We start from the raw sequence: 14,010 nt of genomic DNA, 5'->3' as shown, positions 1-14,010 counted from the left end.
TGATGACACACTCTGACCGCTAGAAATCTCAAGTGCACTCTAGTCTGGCTGAAACGGTTCCCCCTATGCTTTTCTCAGCAACGAGGATCTGTTCCCAGCCCAGAGCTGCATCGCATGGCTCTCTGACAGGGCTGTGGCAAAAAGGACTTTGCTGCCCTCTACTGTTGATGAAAAGCATTGTCGTCAAGTCCATAGACTTTTCACATGTTGTGTTGTCATACATCTCAAAACTTTAAAGGTCAATGTTTCTGCTTCTTATGTGATCAAATACATGGCTCCAAATAAAACTTAAGATGTAATAGATTTGACAAACATTGAAGAAATGTGAAATGTGCTATAATAAAATGTTTTTTTTTTCACAGGAAACAACTTGGCCCATTCAATCCATTATTTGTTTTTCATTTTTTGAAACACATGTTTCTGATTGCGCATTGGCACCTTGACTTGCACATGTTCAGGACAGCATAATACACCTCCAAGTATACTTCAGATAGGTGAATCCATCAAATTGAAATGTTATTTTATTTCAAAATTATGCCTGCCAAATATCACATTCAAACTACTTCTTCACAAAAGAAAATTAAAAACAGCTTACAAAATAAAGACAGGAGAAACGATTTAACAGCAGCCATACACCACATAAAAGTAACCGTGAACAACTTGCACTGACCGGTCAGAGCAACTAGCTGATTGTTTGGGTCTCACGGTAGGTGTCACTGATACCTGTACCTACAATGTGTCTGAATTCAGTAGTGTGCAATGCTGTGTGGTGTTAGGTTGTGTAACTGATTATATCACATCTTTCATACAGCTTATACATTTGTGCTACCCATGAGTCATTTGAGTTGTTTGGTCTTGATTAGTGAATGTCTGCACTGATGATTACTGGAAAGTCCCACGTTTTCTGAACAGCCCCCTCCTATACACGGATACAGTGATGTGTTTACATAAGAGGATGGATTTCAAACTTCCAGGAAGTTACTGTAGGAGAGAGGATGGATTTTGGACTGCCCAGCATTTTACTACAATTTAGCACGAAATGCAGCTGCATGCATCTGACTGAGTGTGCTCTACTGTAATGCTTCTTAACCCGCTAAACTGAACTCACAGACAGCCAGGAACAGTGTGATCGAGAGCGAGCCTGAGCCAAGACGACTCACTGCTGCCCCCTGTCAGTTTGGAGAGATAGTGCGCCTCCGCAGGCAACTGCACGTCAGGCACTTGAGAATAGTCATGGTGATGTGCATGAGCGGGCCGAAGTTGAACAGGAGGTTGTAGAAGGTGTTCACTGACAGGCCGCCTGTCTCGTCGGCGTATTTCAGGGCCACGATGGGCGTGTACAGACTGTTGGTCAAGTTCCTGAAGCGGGGTCGAGAGGCCTCGATCACCTTCTTGGTGCACTGGTTGCACACACATAGAGAGGGAGGGAGAGAGAGAGTGGGACAGAGAGAGAGAGAAAAGATAGAGAGAGAAGAGTTGAAATTGAGTTGAGTTGAGATGAGTCAAGAATAAGTCAGTTATTACATTAGTTAAGCTAAATCCCTGCAGTGGATTTGAAGAAGAGGAAACATTTAGAATATATTAGAAAAAAGCAACATGTCCATATTAAAAACCTGCCAGGGTTATGTATGAAGCTTGTATTCCAAAATGACCTTATAGCTTATGGCTGCCAGCTAGAAGATCAACCTACTTTGGCAATGTCTTCTGGAGTTTGGCCCATGGCCTCAAATATGTCCATGGAGGAAGGCATGTAGACGTCCTTAAAGTAGCGCACAGTGTCCGCATCCGCCCCGGGATAATCCATCTTCGCCACATCCTCCATCATCTTGGTCTCGAACTCGGTGTGCACCGGCCCTGGCTCCATCAGTGACACGCTGCCAAGAGGGAAGAGATCTGGCCTCTCAAGGGAGTGCTACTGAGCTGAGAGTGCAAATGCTGTGTGTGTGTGTGTGTGTGTGTGTGTGTGTGTGTGTGTGTGTGTGTGTGTGTGTGTGTGTGTGTGTGTGTGTGTGTGTGTGTGTGCAAGTGTGTGCAAGTGTGTCTGTGAGTGTGTGTGCAAATGTGTGTATGTGCGTTGTGTGTGTGTGTGTGTGTGTGTGTGTGTGTGCGTGTGTGTGTGTGTGTGGTGTGTGTGTGTGTGTGAGTTTGTCTGTGAGTGTGTGTGCAAATGTGTGTCGTGTGTGTGTCTGTGTGTGTGTGCGTGTGTGATAAAGTGTGTGTATGTGTATGTGTGCACAAGAGTGTATATGTGTGTGTGTGTGTGCGTGTGTGTGTGTGTGTGTGTGTGTGTGTGTGTGTGTGTGTGTGTGTGTGGTGTGTTAGACAGGGAGTGTGTGTGTGTGTGTGTATATGTGTGTGTGTGTGTGTGTCAGAGAGAGTGTGAGTGTGTATATGTGTGTATGTGTGTATGTGTGTGTGTATGTGTGTGTGTGTGTATGTGTGTGTGTGTGTGTGTGTGTGTGTGTGTGTGTGTGTGTGTGTGTGTGTGTGGTGTGTTAGACAGGGAGTGTGTGTGTGTGTGTGTATATGTGTGTGTGTGTGTGTGTCAGAGAGAGTGTGAGTGTGTATATGTGTGTATGTGTGTGTGAGTGTGAGTGTATCTCTGTGTATGTGTGCATGTGTGTTTGTGTGTGTGAGTGTGTATATGTGTGTGTGTGTGTGTGTGTGTGTGTGTGTGTATAGGGGGTGGTGGTGCTTACTTCACATTAAACTTGAGCAGCTGCACAGCTAGGCTCTCACAGAATCCCTCCATGGCAAACTTGGAGGCTGTGTAGACGTCATTAAACACCACACCTGCACGAACATAAGATAGCGTACGGTGACAAGCTATCTGGGGTGAAATATTTTCTTACAGACAACAGTTCAACTAGATATAGATTTTTACTCACGTAAGTGCTTCTACAGACAGAAACAGACCTCTAGTGTCCTTATTGATTACATCATTATCCTCTGGGCTTACATCATTGATAAAATGCTTGAACTAGCCCTCTGATCTGTGAGTGGCCATTATTGATGACATGTGATGTAAATGTTGCTATTGACATTGCTCTTTCTTTGTTACCAGGATACTAGTTTGTAATTTTGGAAACAACATTAGCACTTCAACCAAGACCATAAATGGTACTGTTGACATTGGTATCTAAATAAAACTAGTATTTTATATCAAAACTACATATACAACCCAAAACATAGCTAAATGTCTGAAGCATCTGATTTAATCACTGGATCATGTATTCTATCCATGGCTCTGTGTGTCTGGTCCTGCTTGCCGTACCTTGCAGGCCCATGACGCTGCTCATGACGACGATGTGGCCAGACCTGCGCTTCTTCATATCGGGCATCACCTCTTTGATCATGCGCACCACACCGAAGAAGTTTGTCTCAAAGACCTTCTTCATCTCCTCCATACTGATGCTCTCAATAGGACCCAGCAGCCCGATTCCTGCATTGTTGACTAAAGAAATCTATTCATTTAAATGGCAGACTCCTGGAACATGCTTCAACCTTTCATTCTACACTGGGCAAAATGGACAAGGACTACAACATGTACTGTACAATGGATTAAAGCTCTATGGCACACACAAGATGATGTGGAGAAGCAATTTGCCATTATTCAACTGCTATCCAGTAGCTACATCTAGTATTTAATCCGTCGAGTTTATACTCCTTTAGCATTTAATAATTATCAAAGAAATATTTATAATTTTCTGCAGTTCTCCAAATTTTGGCATTGTCAGTACACAACATTCTAATTCTAAATACTACTGCCCCCTCTCCTAGATTCCACTGGAGCTGTTTACTTGTTTGCTGACAGAGCAACATTGGGCTTTGGCATTTGTCTTTGGCACACAAAGCATTTCACTTCAGCCACTTGTGGAACCCACTTGCAAAACAAAATCGCATGACTTCCCCCTGGCCTGACAATAGCAGCAATTAAATTTTGATGACTGGCTTTGGCACTGCTATGAGTAATTGTCTGATAATGAAAACTGACGTGAGATGCATGACGCAACTTTAACCACAAGGTGTCATCCCATGACTTGAAAGCATGACGGAACTATCTGGGCACAAGATGGATATGGGACAGAAGTGGGGGGCGGGGCATTGTTCAATGCCACAGCAATGCACAAACTCACACCACTAAATTTCACAATCTTATTTCACACACTTAATGAGCTGGGTTCTGATAGCTGCTAGCCTGGCATTCTGGCCCTCTATGTTGTTTTACGGTCCCACCGTCGACTTCAAGGCAGCGCTGCGACCGTTGACTTCAAGGCACCTAAACCTAACCCTAATTCTAACCCAAACCCTTGCCTAACCCTAGTGCCTTCCATGCAGCACTGCCTAGAAGATGACGATAGGGGCTTAAAACACCAAAAGGCCACTCTGGCACTCACTAAGAATGTCGATGTGTCGGTCCTTCACGCTGTTGATGCACTGTTGGACAGACTCGTCGCTGCAGACGTCCAGAGGCTGTAGGGTCAGGGTCTTTCCGTAGGCCTCCCCCGCGGCCTCTACCAGCTTGTCCTTCTTCTTGAGGTCGCGCATAGTGGCAATGACTGCAGTGGAGGGAGTTATGCAGCGAGTCATTAAACAGTGCATTGTTCACAGTGTGAGTGGATTACAGTGGATTTAAGATGGAAAACTGCTGTATAACTGTACAATTTAATAATAGTCCCTTTCAATCTGGTCCTAGAGGGTTTCCGTTGGAAATCAAGGGAGATGAGTTATATAGAGATCAGAGTTTCCGCTAGAAAAAAATGGTGCCGGTCAAAGTGACCGGCAGAGGTTTCGTTTTCCGGACATTTTGATGATATGCCGGTCAAATATCCTATTATCGCTTCTTAATTAGTCAAATTGAGGAAAATTCAAACGCTCTGGTGCGCGGCGCGAATGTGTTAGCATGTTGCTATGCTAGCGGGCTCAGACGTAGCCAGACGTAGAAGTAATCAAAAACATCCACGTTTTCCCGACTTAAATGCAGTTACACGAGTAGTTGATTAAAATGTCTACGGTCAAACAACATGAAACGTGGCGATTTTCCAAGCGAATAAACAATAGAACTAATGTGTGGCGCAATAGCACTTGGGAGTACTTTGACCTAGCGTAGTAATATTAATTAACACCTAATTGTAGATCCTATCCACCACTACAATTAGGTGTTAATTACGTTTTAAGCGTGCGCTTCCTATTTGAAATGCAGCATAGGCTATGCGTGTTTAACGGTAGGGCCTGTTCATTTAAAAACATAGCCAGAGGACGTATACATACATATTAAGGCTTATTCTCAAATTCAGATTGCGTTAGGGGACGGGATTATTAGCCAATTACCGGACAATTTGACCGGAGAGATTTAATTTTGTCGGACATTTCATTTTTTTTCCGGCCAATGTCCGGTAATTACCGGACAACGGAAACCCTGATAGAGATATATATATATTGGACTTGAGCTTAGTACTCAACAAAATGTCAACTTTAAACACTTTTTTTAGTTTTCATTTTTGTTTATCTCGGAGTTACCATTAGCTCAATGTTGTTTTCTGTGTCACCGGAAATTAATTAGGGACACATGTTTGTTTATGTAGTTGAAAGGGTCTATTTACAATTGTTTATGGATAATTTGTCAGTGTCACCAAATGTCAAAAATGTAAACGTAGTAATGTAATATTTATCATTTTCAGAGATTAAGAGAGCATAAAAAACTCTGCCACCCTTTTACTGTTGTCCACTTCTATTATCTATTAACCACTTTGAGTAACATGCAGACCAATGACTAACACTGACTAACCTATTTACACACACACGCACGCACGCACGCATGCACACACACGCAGACAGACACTCACATGCACACGCACAAACACACACACACACACACAGAGAGAGAGAGAGAGAGAGAGAGAGAGAGAGAGAGACATACATAAACCTCAACCATCATGTGATTACACATTTACTCAATCATTTCTGTAAAAAACATCACCCTAAGCGTTTCTGGACAGATAAGCAAACAGATGTCTGTTACATCCAAATAGTCCCCATTCCCTGGTGGACCCTGGACCTGTCAATGAGAGTGACCCACATACACAGTGCATTCTATCACTGAAGGGAGGCTTATCAGAGTTCCTGCCTATCGACTCCACAGAGACCAGGGTGTAATCTCAGATCTTTATCTCTCTAATCTCACAGACAAGATACACATCACGGAAGGATTACTGCAAAACATTATGTAAACGCCACAGCATTATACTGTATGTCAACAACTCTCCCATGTTGGGTTGTGAAACATATTATGTGTTCATTTTCAGTAAGAGCTGCATATGGAAATACAGAAAGTAGGCCTATTTTTAGTTAGAACAACATTTGTCTTGTGTTCCTTTATGTTTTGTGAGGGGAAAGGGAAACTTGTCGGTAAATGAAGAATATTCCATTTTTTAATCTATCACAGTTGTGAAACCACTGAAAATAGCTCCCTAATTGTTTCCAGTTGTTTTTGTTGTTTTTGTTTTATTTGTGGAAGGAGTCTGTTTTGTTACAGGTGACCCCTTCCAAATTTGGTCCTATGGGCCCGAGACGATTCTCATCTTATTCCACTGCGCCCACCACCAGTCTTGCGCAATGTTTCTTTTTACCCATAACCCTCTGGTTGATCCCACGGTGAGCAGTGATGCCAGTAACGCGTTACTTAGTAACTATTTACAAACCAGTAATCAGATTAAAGTTACTTATCTAAATCACAGTGCGTTACTATTTTTGTCATTTTCCTTGGTAAAAAGATATATTCTTTGCTTTCTTGTCAGCCTGAGGACAACTCACGTGTAAAAGCACGCAGCGACACAAACGTAAACAACAATGGAGGGAGGAGAGAGATGCACGTTTTATCTATACAGTCATTATTTTGAGTTTGTGTCAGCTAAACATGACAACATTAAGGTACGTTGTACATTCTGTGCTGGCGACAAAGTGCTGTCTAGCTAGACATCCCAAGTCTCCCGAAGTTTTGGGAGTCTCCCACATATTGATATCCTGACGCCCGCAAATTACATAAAATCTCCCGGAACCTAGAGCGAACAAGAGCACGCAAGCCAGACCTTTTCTACCGAACTTAATTAATCAGTTCAGTTAGTGTATCTAGGAACAGGAGCGTCATGGCAGAGTCAGTGCCCCTCAAAAAGGAACATTTAAGACCCATTTCTCATCAGACTACACAAAAGTGTAGGCCTACCCAATTGTCTCATAAGAATAAAACATAATGATAGTATTGCACACTGCACTGTTTGTAACAGTGACTTTAGCATTGCTCACGGCGGGTTAAATGATTTCAAAAGACTTGTTGAGGTGAGTTTAAGTGTAATTTCATTTGCATATTACTCAGGCCTATAGGCTACTAGATGGCTAGTTGCCAAGGCTACATGAAAAGGCCAAACTACAAAAATCTACATATTTTACTATCATAATTTCTATCAATAGGCCTTCCTTATTTGGTGTATACTGACTAGACATTATTGAACAAACATCTGCATTTCAGTATCTAAGTAGGTTAGGTTGGGATGTCTGCTATACATTGTTGGCATTACTGTTAAAATGCACTTCCAGTATAGTGAGTATTGGCAAAACCGGTTATCATTTTTATGTTGAGGCGGTGGGGGTGTTGTCGGCAGCTGCTGAAAGTAACTAATGAAGTAACTTGTAATCTAACTTAGTTACTTTTAAAATCAAGTAATCGGTAAAGTAACTAAGTTACTTTTTAAAGGAGTAATCAGTAATCAGATTACTTTTTCAAGGTAACTGTGGCAACACTGACGGTGAGAGACCAGGAACAAGTTCCGTTCAATTAGGGTGCTATTGCTTTCGCTGACCTGTGGCATTTATGCACTCTTTCAACAGGCAACAACCCAGAACAGCCACTTTGCTATATCGTGCAATGGGAAAGCAAGTCTTCAGGCAATAAAAAGAAATACCTAGGTACAAGCGTGATGACAGACAAAAGGAGTCTTAGAAATCCTTTGAGTAGCCTACATTTCATTTCTCTGTGAACCTGGAGTTACCTCGAGGGCAATCTTTATCCCAACTGTTCCTCATGAAGAGCCACACATACAAGTGCTTTCCTGTATTGACAGAACAACCATTCCATTGTTCTTGCAGTGGCTCTCACTGTAATGCGAGGGCAGCTTTAACATTCTTAAGTGGACCACACAGCCTAGTAATTGGATTCGTTGAGAGGACTCCTCCAAAACTGGTACTCATTAGAGCTACGACCAACATTTTTTTTAATCTCCGTGGATTTCATGTCCGCTCACACAGAGCCACAATGTTGCAACGTTTCCCAATTCAGAAAAAAAAAAACAGGGCAAAGTTCAACCAGATTTATCTCCTGAGAGAGACTGCGTAGGGAGCGTTTGCCACTTCTGTTTCACGCTTAAAAAATCACAACAGCTGGACTAAATAAATAAAACTGAAACGCATTGGTAGTGACATTGAGAAGGCGCGTAGGTGGATATGAGTAGAGCGAACAATGTATGGGAGTCTTCTGCCCCCGTGAATCCCGATGAAGACTTCAAACAATCCGTGCTTTCGGAGTGAGCCCTCGCTTGTACAGGTCTCAAACTTTGTCCTTATCCCAACACTCGCTCTATGTGTTCTATAGGCACATTAGATACGGCACTAAACCGGGGCAGCGGTCTACAATTCAGTGCGATAAAGGGGGCTTTGTGCTGGAGAAGTCACTTGAAAGAGAACTGGCAGTCTTTCTAGTGATCTCCGCCTGGAAATCGGCATCCTTGTGTAGCCGTACCCTGGAAACTGCGCTTTCAGATGGTAATAGCTGAATAAGGGGGGAGACGGGACGAGGCTGCTCACAACAGTTCGATTAACGAACTCCCATAAAGACAGCTTTAGGTGTCGTCGGAAATCACATTGCCTAGTCATATTAAAATATTGCCAAAATTCCATACATTTTGTAGCTAACTGTTAAAAACGTCACAAAACATCTGTGAAAGAGACTGCTGTTATTGCTGAAAGAAATGAAACAACGTAAAGAGAGCGTATTTACCATGGTAACGCTTCTTCTCATCTTTGGCCAGTAGGACGGCAATTTGTAACCCAATTCCAGAGGAGCAACCGGTGATCAGCACCACTCTTTGCCCACTGCTCGCCATGGTGTGCCCGGCTTGATTGTGCGCCCTTATGGGTCCCTGCACTGGATTGCTGTCGCTAAGCAAGTCCGGTCCTAGGACTTTTAAAACTAAAGCGGATCATGCAACAAGGCAGCCATGTGAGCAAGTAGGCTAATGCAGTCACATGTCAAAGAAAATCGACCACAACAAAAACTTAGACAATTCACGGTAACGTTCTCTATGGGCAGGGTACGACCAAGAAGTAGGCTATTCCGACTACATGGATTATAAAGTATAATGTTTACTCACGCACGTGTTCTCTCTCTCTCTCTCTCTCTCTCTCTCTCTCTCTCTCTCCCTCTCTTTCTTTCTTTCTTTCTTTCTTTCTCTCTCTCTCTCTCAAGCAAACACTTTCCAGATAATAGATAGATAGATAGATAGATACTTTATTGATCCACAAGGGGAAATTCAAGATAATTCAATTCAATTAGATAATAAAAGGAGTAGTACTATACAGTACTATACAGTTTTGCATGACATCTACCGACGTACATGTCATTTACAGCCTTACCCAATGCTTACGAAATAGCACTTTGTGAGGACATGTTTCCTGTGTTTACAAACATAGCCTACTATACGGGAAAACTGAGAGTTTTGTTATTGTTAGTAATTGTGTAGGGTTCTAATGTTCCCTTTCTTTCTGTAGGCTAATGGAGTCTTTGTTTTCATATATCAGGTAGGCCTAGGTATGCAAACAAAGCCAAATAAAGAGTTCTTGTGTGTGTATATATATATATATATACATATATACACATACATACAGAGAGAGAGACAGAGAACATGTGCGTGCGTAAACATTATATTTTATAATCCATGTAGTATATATATATATATATATATATATATATATAATATTCATCACCTGGGTGAGGTTTGTGTGTGTGTTTGTGTGTGTGTGTGTCAGTCATGATTTCTGTGTGTTCCCAAAGGACATTCTGTGTTTAAATGCACTGGAAATGACTGGATATGGATTAAAGATACTGTGCAAGAGCCTGCATTACAAAATACCTGAACGGACAGACTCAAACCTATACTGGTGGTGATTAACAGCACTCCCCAAGAGTCAAGAGTCTAACTGGACAAGAGAGAAAAACTTCCTTACAGTTGAGAGAGAGACTTGTTTTTAGAAAAACCTTTCAACCTGTCTTCTGACTTCCAGTAAGCCATAAATAGGTCTACATATTTAAATAAAGTCTGCCGAGCCAAAGACAAAGTTTTATTGAAATATAATAAAGGGGTTTTACAATTTTTAGTCAGCATTTTATGCATTTTAGCCAAACATATTTCAAATTTTGCAAAAAATACTTCATGGTGACTTCTCAAAGTAAAAGATTGTAGGCTATGCATATTATTATGAATGTGTTCATGTAAGTTGGTTGACGCAATTTGGCTTTCATCAGATAAGATAAGTAGACATATTTTTTACAGACCATAGATAGATAGAAAAAAATCCTGGGCAGTTGCCAACATAAGATAACCCTGTCATCCTCTCTATATACTTTTATTGCACTTTGTGCCATATTTGAGTTGATTTTATTTGATGTTCAACATTGATCAACATTTCACAATATATTAAATTTTCTATACCAAATGCATATTTACACACAACAGTTTGTGTTCTCCACATAGACTATAAATAAGGGTTCTCCACTTTGATATACTGTAGTCCTCGACTTATGTTAGTAAAGCCATGATTCTACTGCCACCTGCTGTTACAGGTTAGGTACTGCAGCAGAAGTCATTTCATGGAAGGAAAAATATTGAAATTGTATGTAGGCCTACGACAATCTATTCCCTACATTCTGACGCCTAGTGACCTGTGACACCTGTCTGGACAGAATAATCAATCAGGGAATCCAATTAGACTAATGTAGAATTGAGCATACCGTAATTTATTTTCAAAGAAGTAATTATGTGTGTGAATTGGACCGTAGCTGTCTATGAGATTGGAGTATTTCCCCCCAGGGGTTCAGCAGCACACATGTGGGATAGAACTTTTGGCTGGAATGGACCGAGAGGTGTCAAGGTGCAGGTGACAAGATCATCAGCTTCTGAGAACAAAGGTCACTCCCATGTCAAGGCTTGTCTCTGTCATTGCGCTGTTTAGCCACAGCTGCAAGACCATAAACCTGCTTTGTAAAAATGACACTCATTGCCTGTCTCTCAACTCACACTCTCTGGCCCTCCTTCTGTCTTTCTCCTCCACTCTTTTACTCTCTTTCATTCACCTTTTCGCCAATTTTCTTTTTCTCTTGGCGTTCCATAATTTAGCAGTGTTCTGGATTGTGTAGAACGGTCCCTTCCTATCCTATCTTCCTATGCTGTTGACTAAACGCGTGTTATTTAATGGCCTGTCTCCTTTGGCATTTGCCAGCATGTTTAACAGTTATTGACTTCCGCACAGGTTTTTAAGGGTAGTCTACCATGTCCCCCTCAGGGTATGCATTTCATGAGTATGGGACAGCAGCTCCAAACACAGTATGAGCACTAAAGCAGCTGACCAACAGCAATAAGGCACTTTTTTCCCTCTTGCAATGACTTAATTAAAAAAATGCACAATATTAAGGTTCTTAAATGCATTATGTAGTTCTCCATGTCTGTTGATGTCTTCATCTACACCTTGGCAGAGGAAACAGACTAGCCAAATCTTTGACACACAAATCTTTGCAGGCTGAGCATATGTTTCGTAGCTGTTTGCCAAGTTATTCAAGTGCTAACATCATCTATGGTTATAATATCAATAATGAATTAATAAAAGGGTAACAAGTACTTAAGAAGCCGTAGATCCAGTGGGCCTTTGTGTTCTTCCTGCAGTTTGGGTATTTTATGTCGGTCCGCTTGAAAAAGTAATGATAATGATCTCAATGTGTTCTTTTTCCCTGGTTAAATAAAGGTCAGATAAAAAAATTAAATGTTGGAAAGGCAGCTTCTATGGGATCATGATGAAAGCAAAATATTGGATATAATTTACAACTAGCAAAATTGAAAAGGCTTCCAGTCTTAAAAGCATGTAAGCAGAGTTTGTTTTTATGATAGAATGTATCTGAAAATATAGACCAGTTTGCTTCCCTATATTTTGGTTTACTCAGTATATAAGGTTACACTTTAATAACTTATAATTAATAATGTCTCCTTCCTACATCAATGCATCTCTTCACAAGCCAAAATGAAAGAAATACACATTGGTACCGGTATTCTAAAGTATACTACCAATTAGTGTTCTTTCATTGGCTGCTCTTCAGTGTAGACCTCTAGTCATTAGTCTCTATTTACACAAGACTGCCGGTAGTATCATTTGTTCTTTTGAGGCTGGCGCACAACCACCATATTCCCACGGCAAGTTGATTTTCTGAGAAAACAATATAGCACAGCACTGTTTGAATTGAGAGAAAATATTTTTTTTGTATTGAAAGTCGGTGAGATTGCTGCTTCTGTGTTCTGCATGTTTTCAGTTTCTGTGTTCGATGCATATGTGAGTGGGCTATGTGAGAGGTTGTGTTATCAGGGGCTCTTGAGTGATGGGCTGAGCTGATACTGTGGTAAACTCAGGAGGACAGTGTAAGATGGACAAGGCCAGCGTTCCTGGCGTGCTTTGGCCTGTTACCTGAGGGAAAAGTGGACAGGTGTGTGTGTGTGTGTCTGTGTATGTGTGTGTGTTTTTGAAAAAAAGTCAGGCCAGATTGATGAGGTGGAGCTATGGACCCTCCTTGCAATGCCTCTGGTATTTCACACTTACAAAGAGCCGAAGAAAATGAGGAGAGTGAACAGAAAGAGGGTACACACACACACACACACACACACACATATCTATATATATACACATACACATACACTTTTAAAACAAATGTGTTGTCCCTCTCTGGACACAGAGATGTGTTACAAGACAACGCCAGTTGTGTTGTTTTCAATGCAAGTTGTGTTATTTTTAACACATATTGTGTAACAAATAAAAAAAAGGAAACAACACAAACTGTGTTGTCCCTATCTGGACACAGAGATGTGTTAAAAACAACGCAAGAGATTTTAGATAATAATAAAAAAAGAGATTTTAGATAATAATAAAAAAAAACATTTCAAGAAACAGTGAAACACAAAACATATGAGTAGAACAATGATGCATCTTACATTGTAAAGGCAAATTAAATGCTGTTTTTCTTATATATCATAAAATGCATCTCCCAAGTAACACTCACACACACACACACACACACACACACACACACACACGCTTATTGCATCCAGAGACTCTTTCTCATAATCCTCCCGTGCTCTTGAAGACTCTTTAGAGAGCCTCTTTACCCTCCCTCTCCCTCCCAGTCTCCTCCCAGCATCTCTCGCCGCCCGTCTCTCCCTCTCCTCCTTGGCCAGGTCTCGTGGGTAATTTGCCTCAGGAAGCCCGCAAGCTATGTCAGTGAGGCGTCCAGATTTGACCCTTGATCTTTGATGTGACCTTTGACTTTCGGAGGCTGTTGTCCTGCTGAGTCCTGAGTCCTCTCTCCCGCCCCTGCCTGCGGTGGCTAGTCCTCCCTGACCAGACACACACACACACACACACACACACATACATCCCAGGTGTCACCTTGCAGGCCCCTGCCTGCAGAGATTCAGAATGCACTTATCTCTGCTGACATTTAAATATGTGGGGCATTCACCAAAGCTCTGTGCTTCCACTGGACAGGTTCCTCATATTCATCCCAAAACTATGCAGAGATTTGACCATTTATGCAATAATTTGCCAACGACTGAGGCATCACATATTACTATTATAATAAAACTGACATCATAACCACCCATGAAAATCAATAAACACCGAACAAGATATGCAAGATATGATAAG

At 41.5% G+C, this 14,010-nt stretch overlaps 1 protein-coding gene across 1 annotated transcript; it reads right to left on the bottom strand.

The window, feature by feature from the left end:
* Positions 1-503: 503 nt before the first annotated feature.
* Positions 504-9,347, bottom strand: rdh8a (retinol dehydrogenase 8a). Its single transcript, XM_076267181.1, has 6 exons — positions 9,050-9,347; positions 4,398-4,559; positions 3,275-3,454; positions 2,700-2,793; positions 1,691-1,874; positions 504-1,400 (listed from the first exon to the last, which is right to left on the bottom strand). Exons 1-6 carry the CDS (start codon positions 9,153-9,155, stop codon positions 1,173-1,175), a joined length of 954 nt encoding a protein of 317 aa, XP_076123296.1. The 5' UTR covers positions 9,156-9,347; the 3' UTR covers positions 504-1,172.
* Positions 9,348-14,010: the final 4,663 nt, after the last annotated feature.

Source organism: Alosa pseudoharengus, unplaced genomic scaffold, assembly GCF_046254945.1.
Source record: "Alosa pseudoharengus isolate Yale_2024_CS ecotype anadromous, Long Island Sound unplaced genomic scaffold, YU_APseudo_1.1 YU_APseudo_1.1_scf_4, whole genome shotgun sequence".
NCBI classification, from domain to species: domain Eukaryota; kingdom Metazoa; phylum Chordata; class Actinopteri; order Clupeiformes; family Clupeidae; genus Alosa; species Alosa pseudoharengus.
Note: the sequence above shows the minus strand (reverse complement) of the source record. Positions and strands in the feature narration are given on the sequence as shown.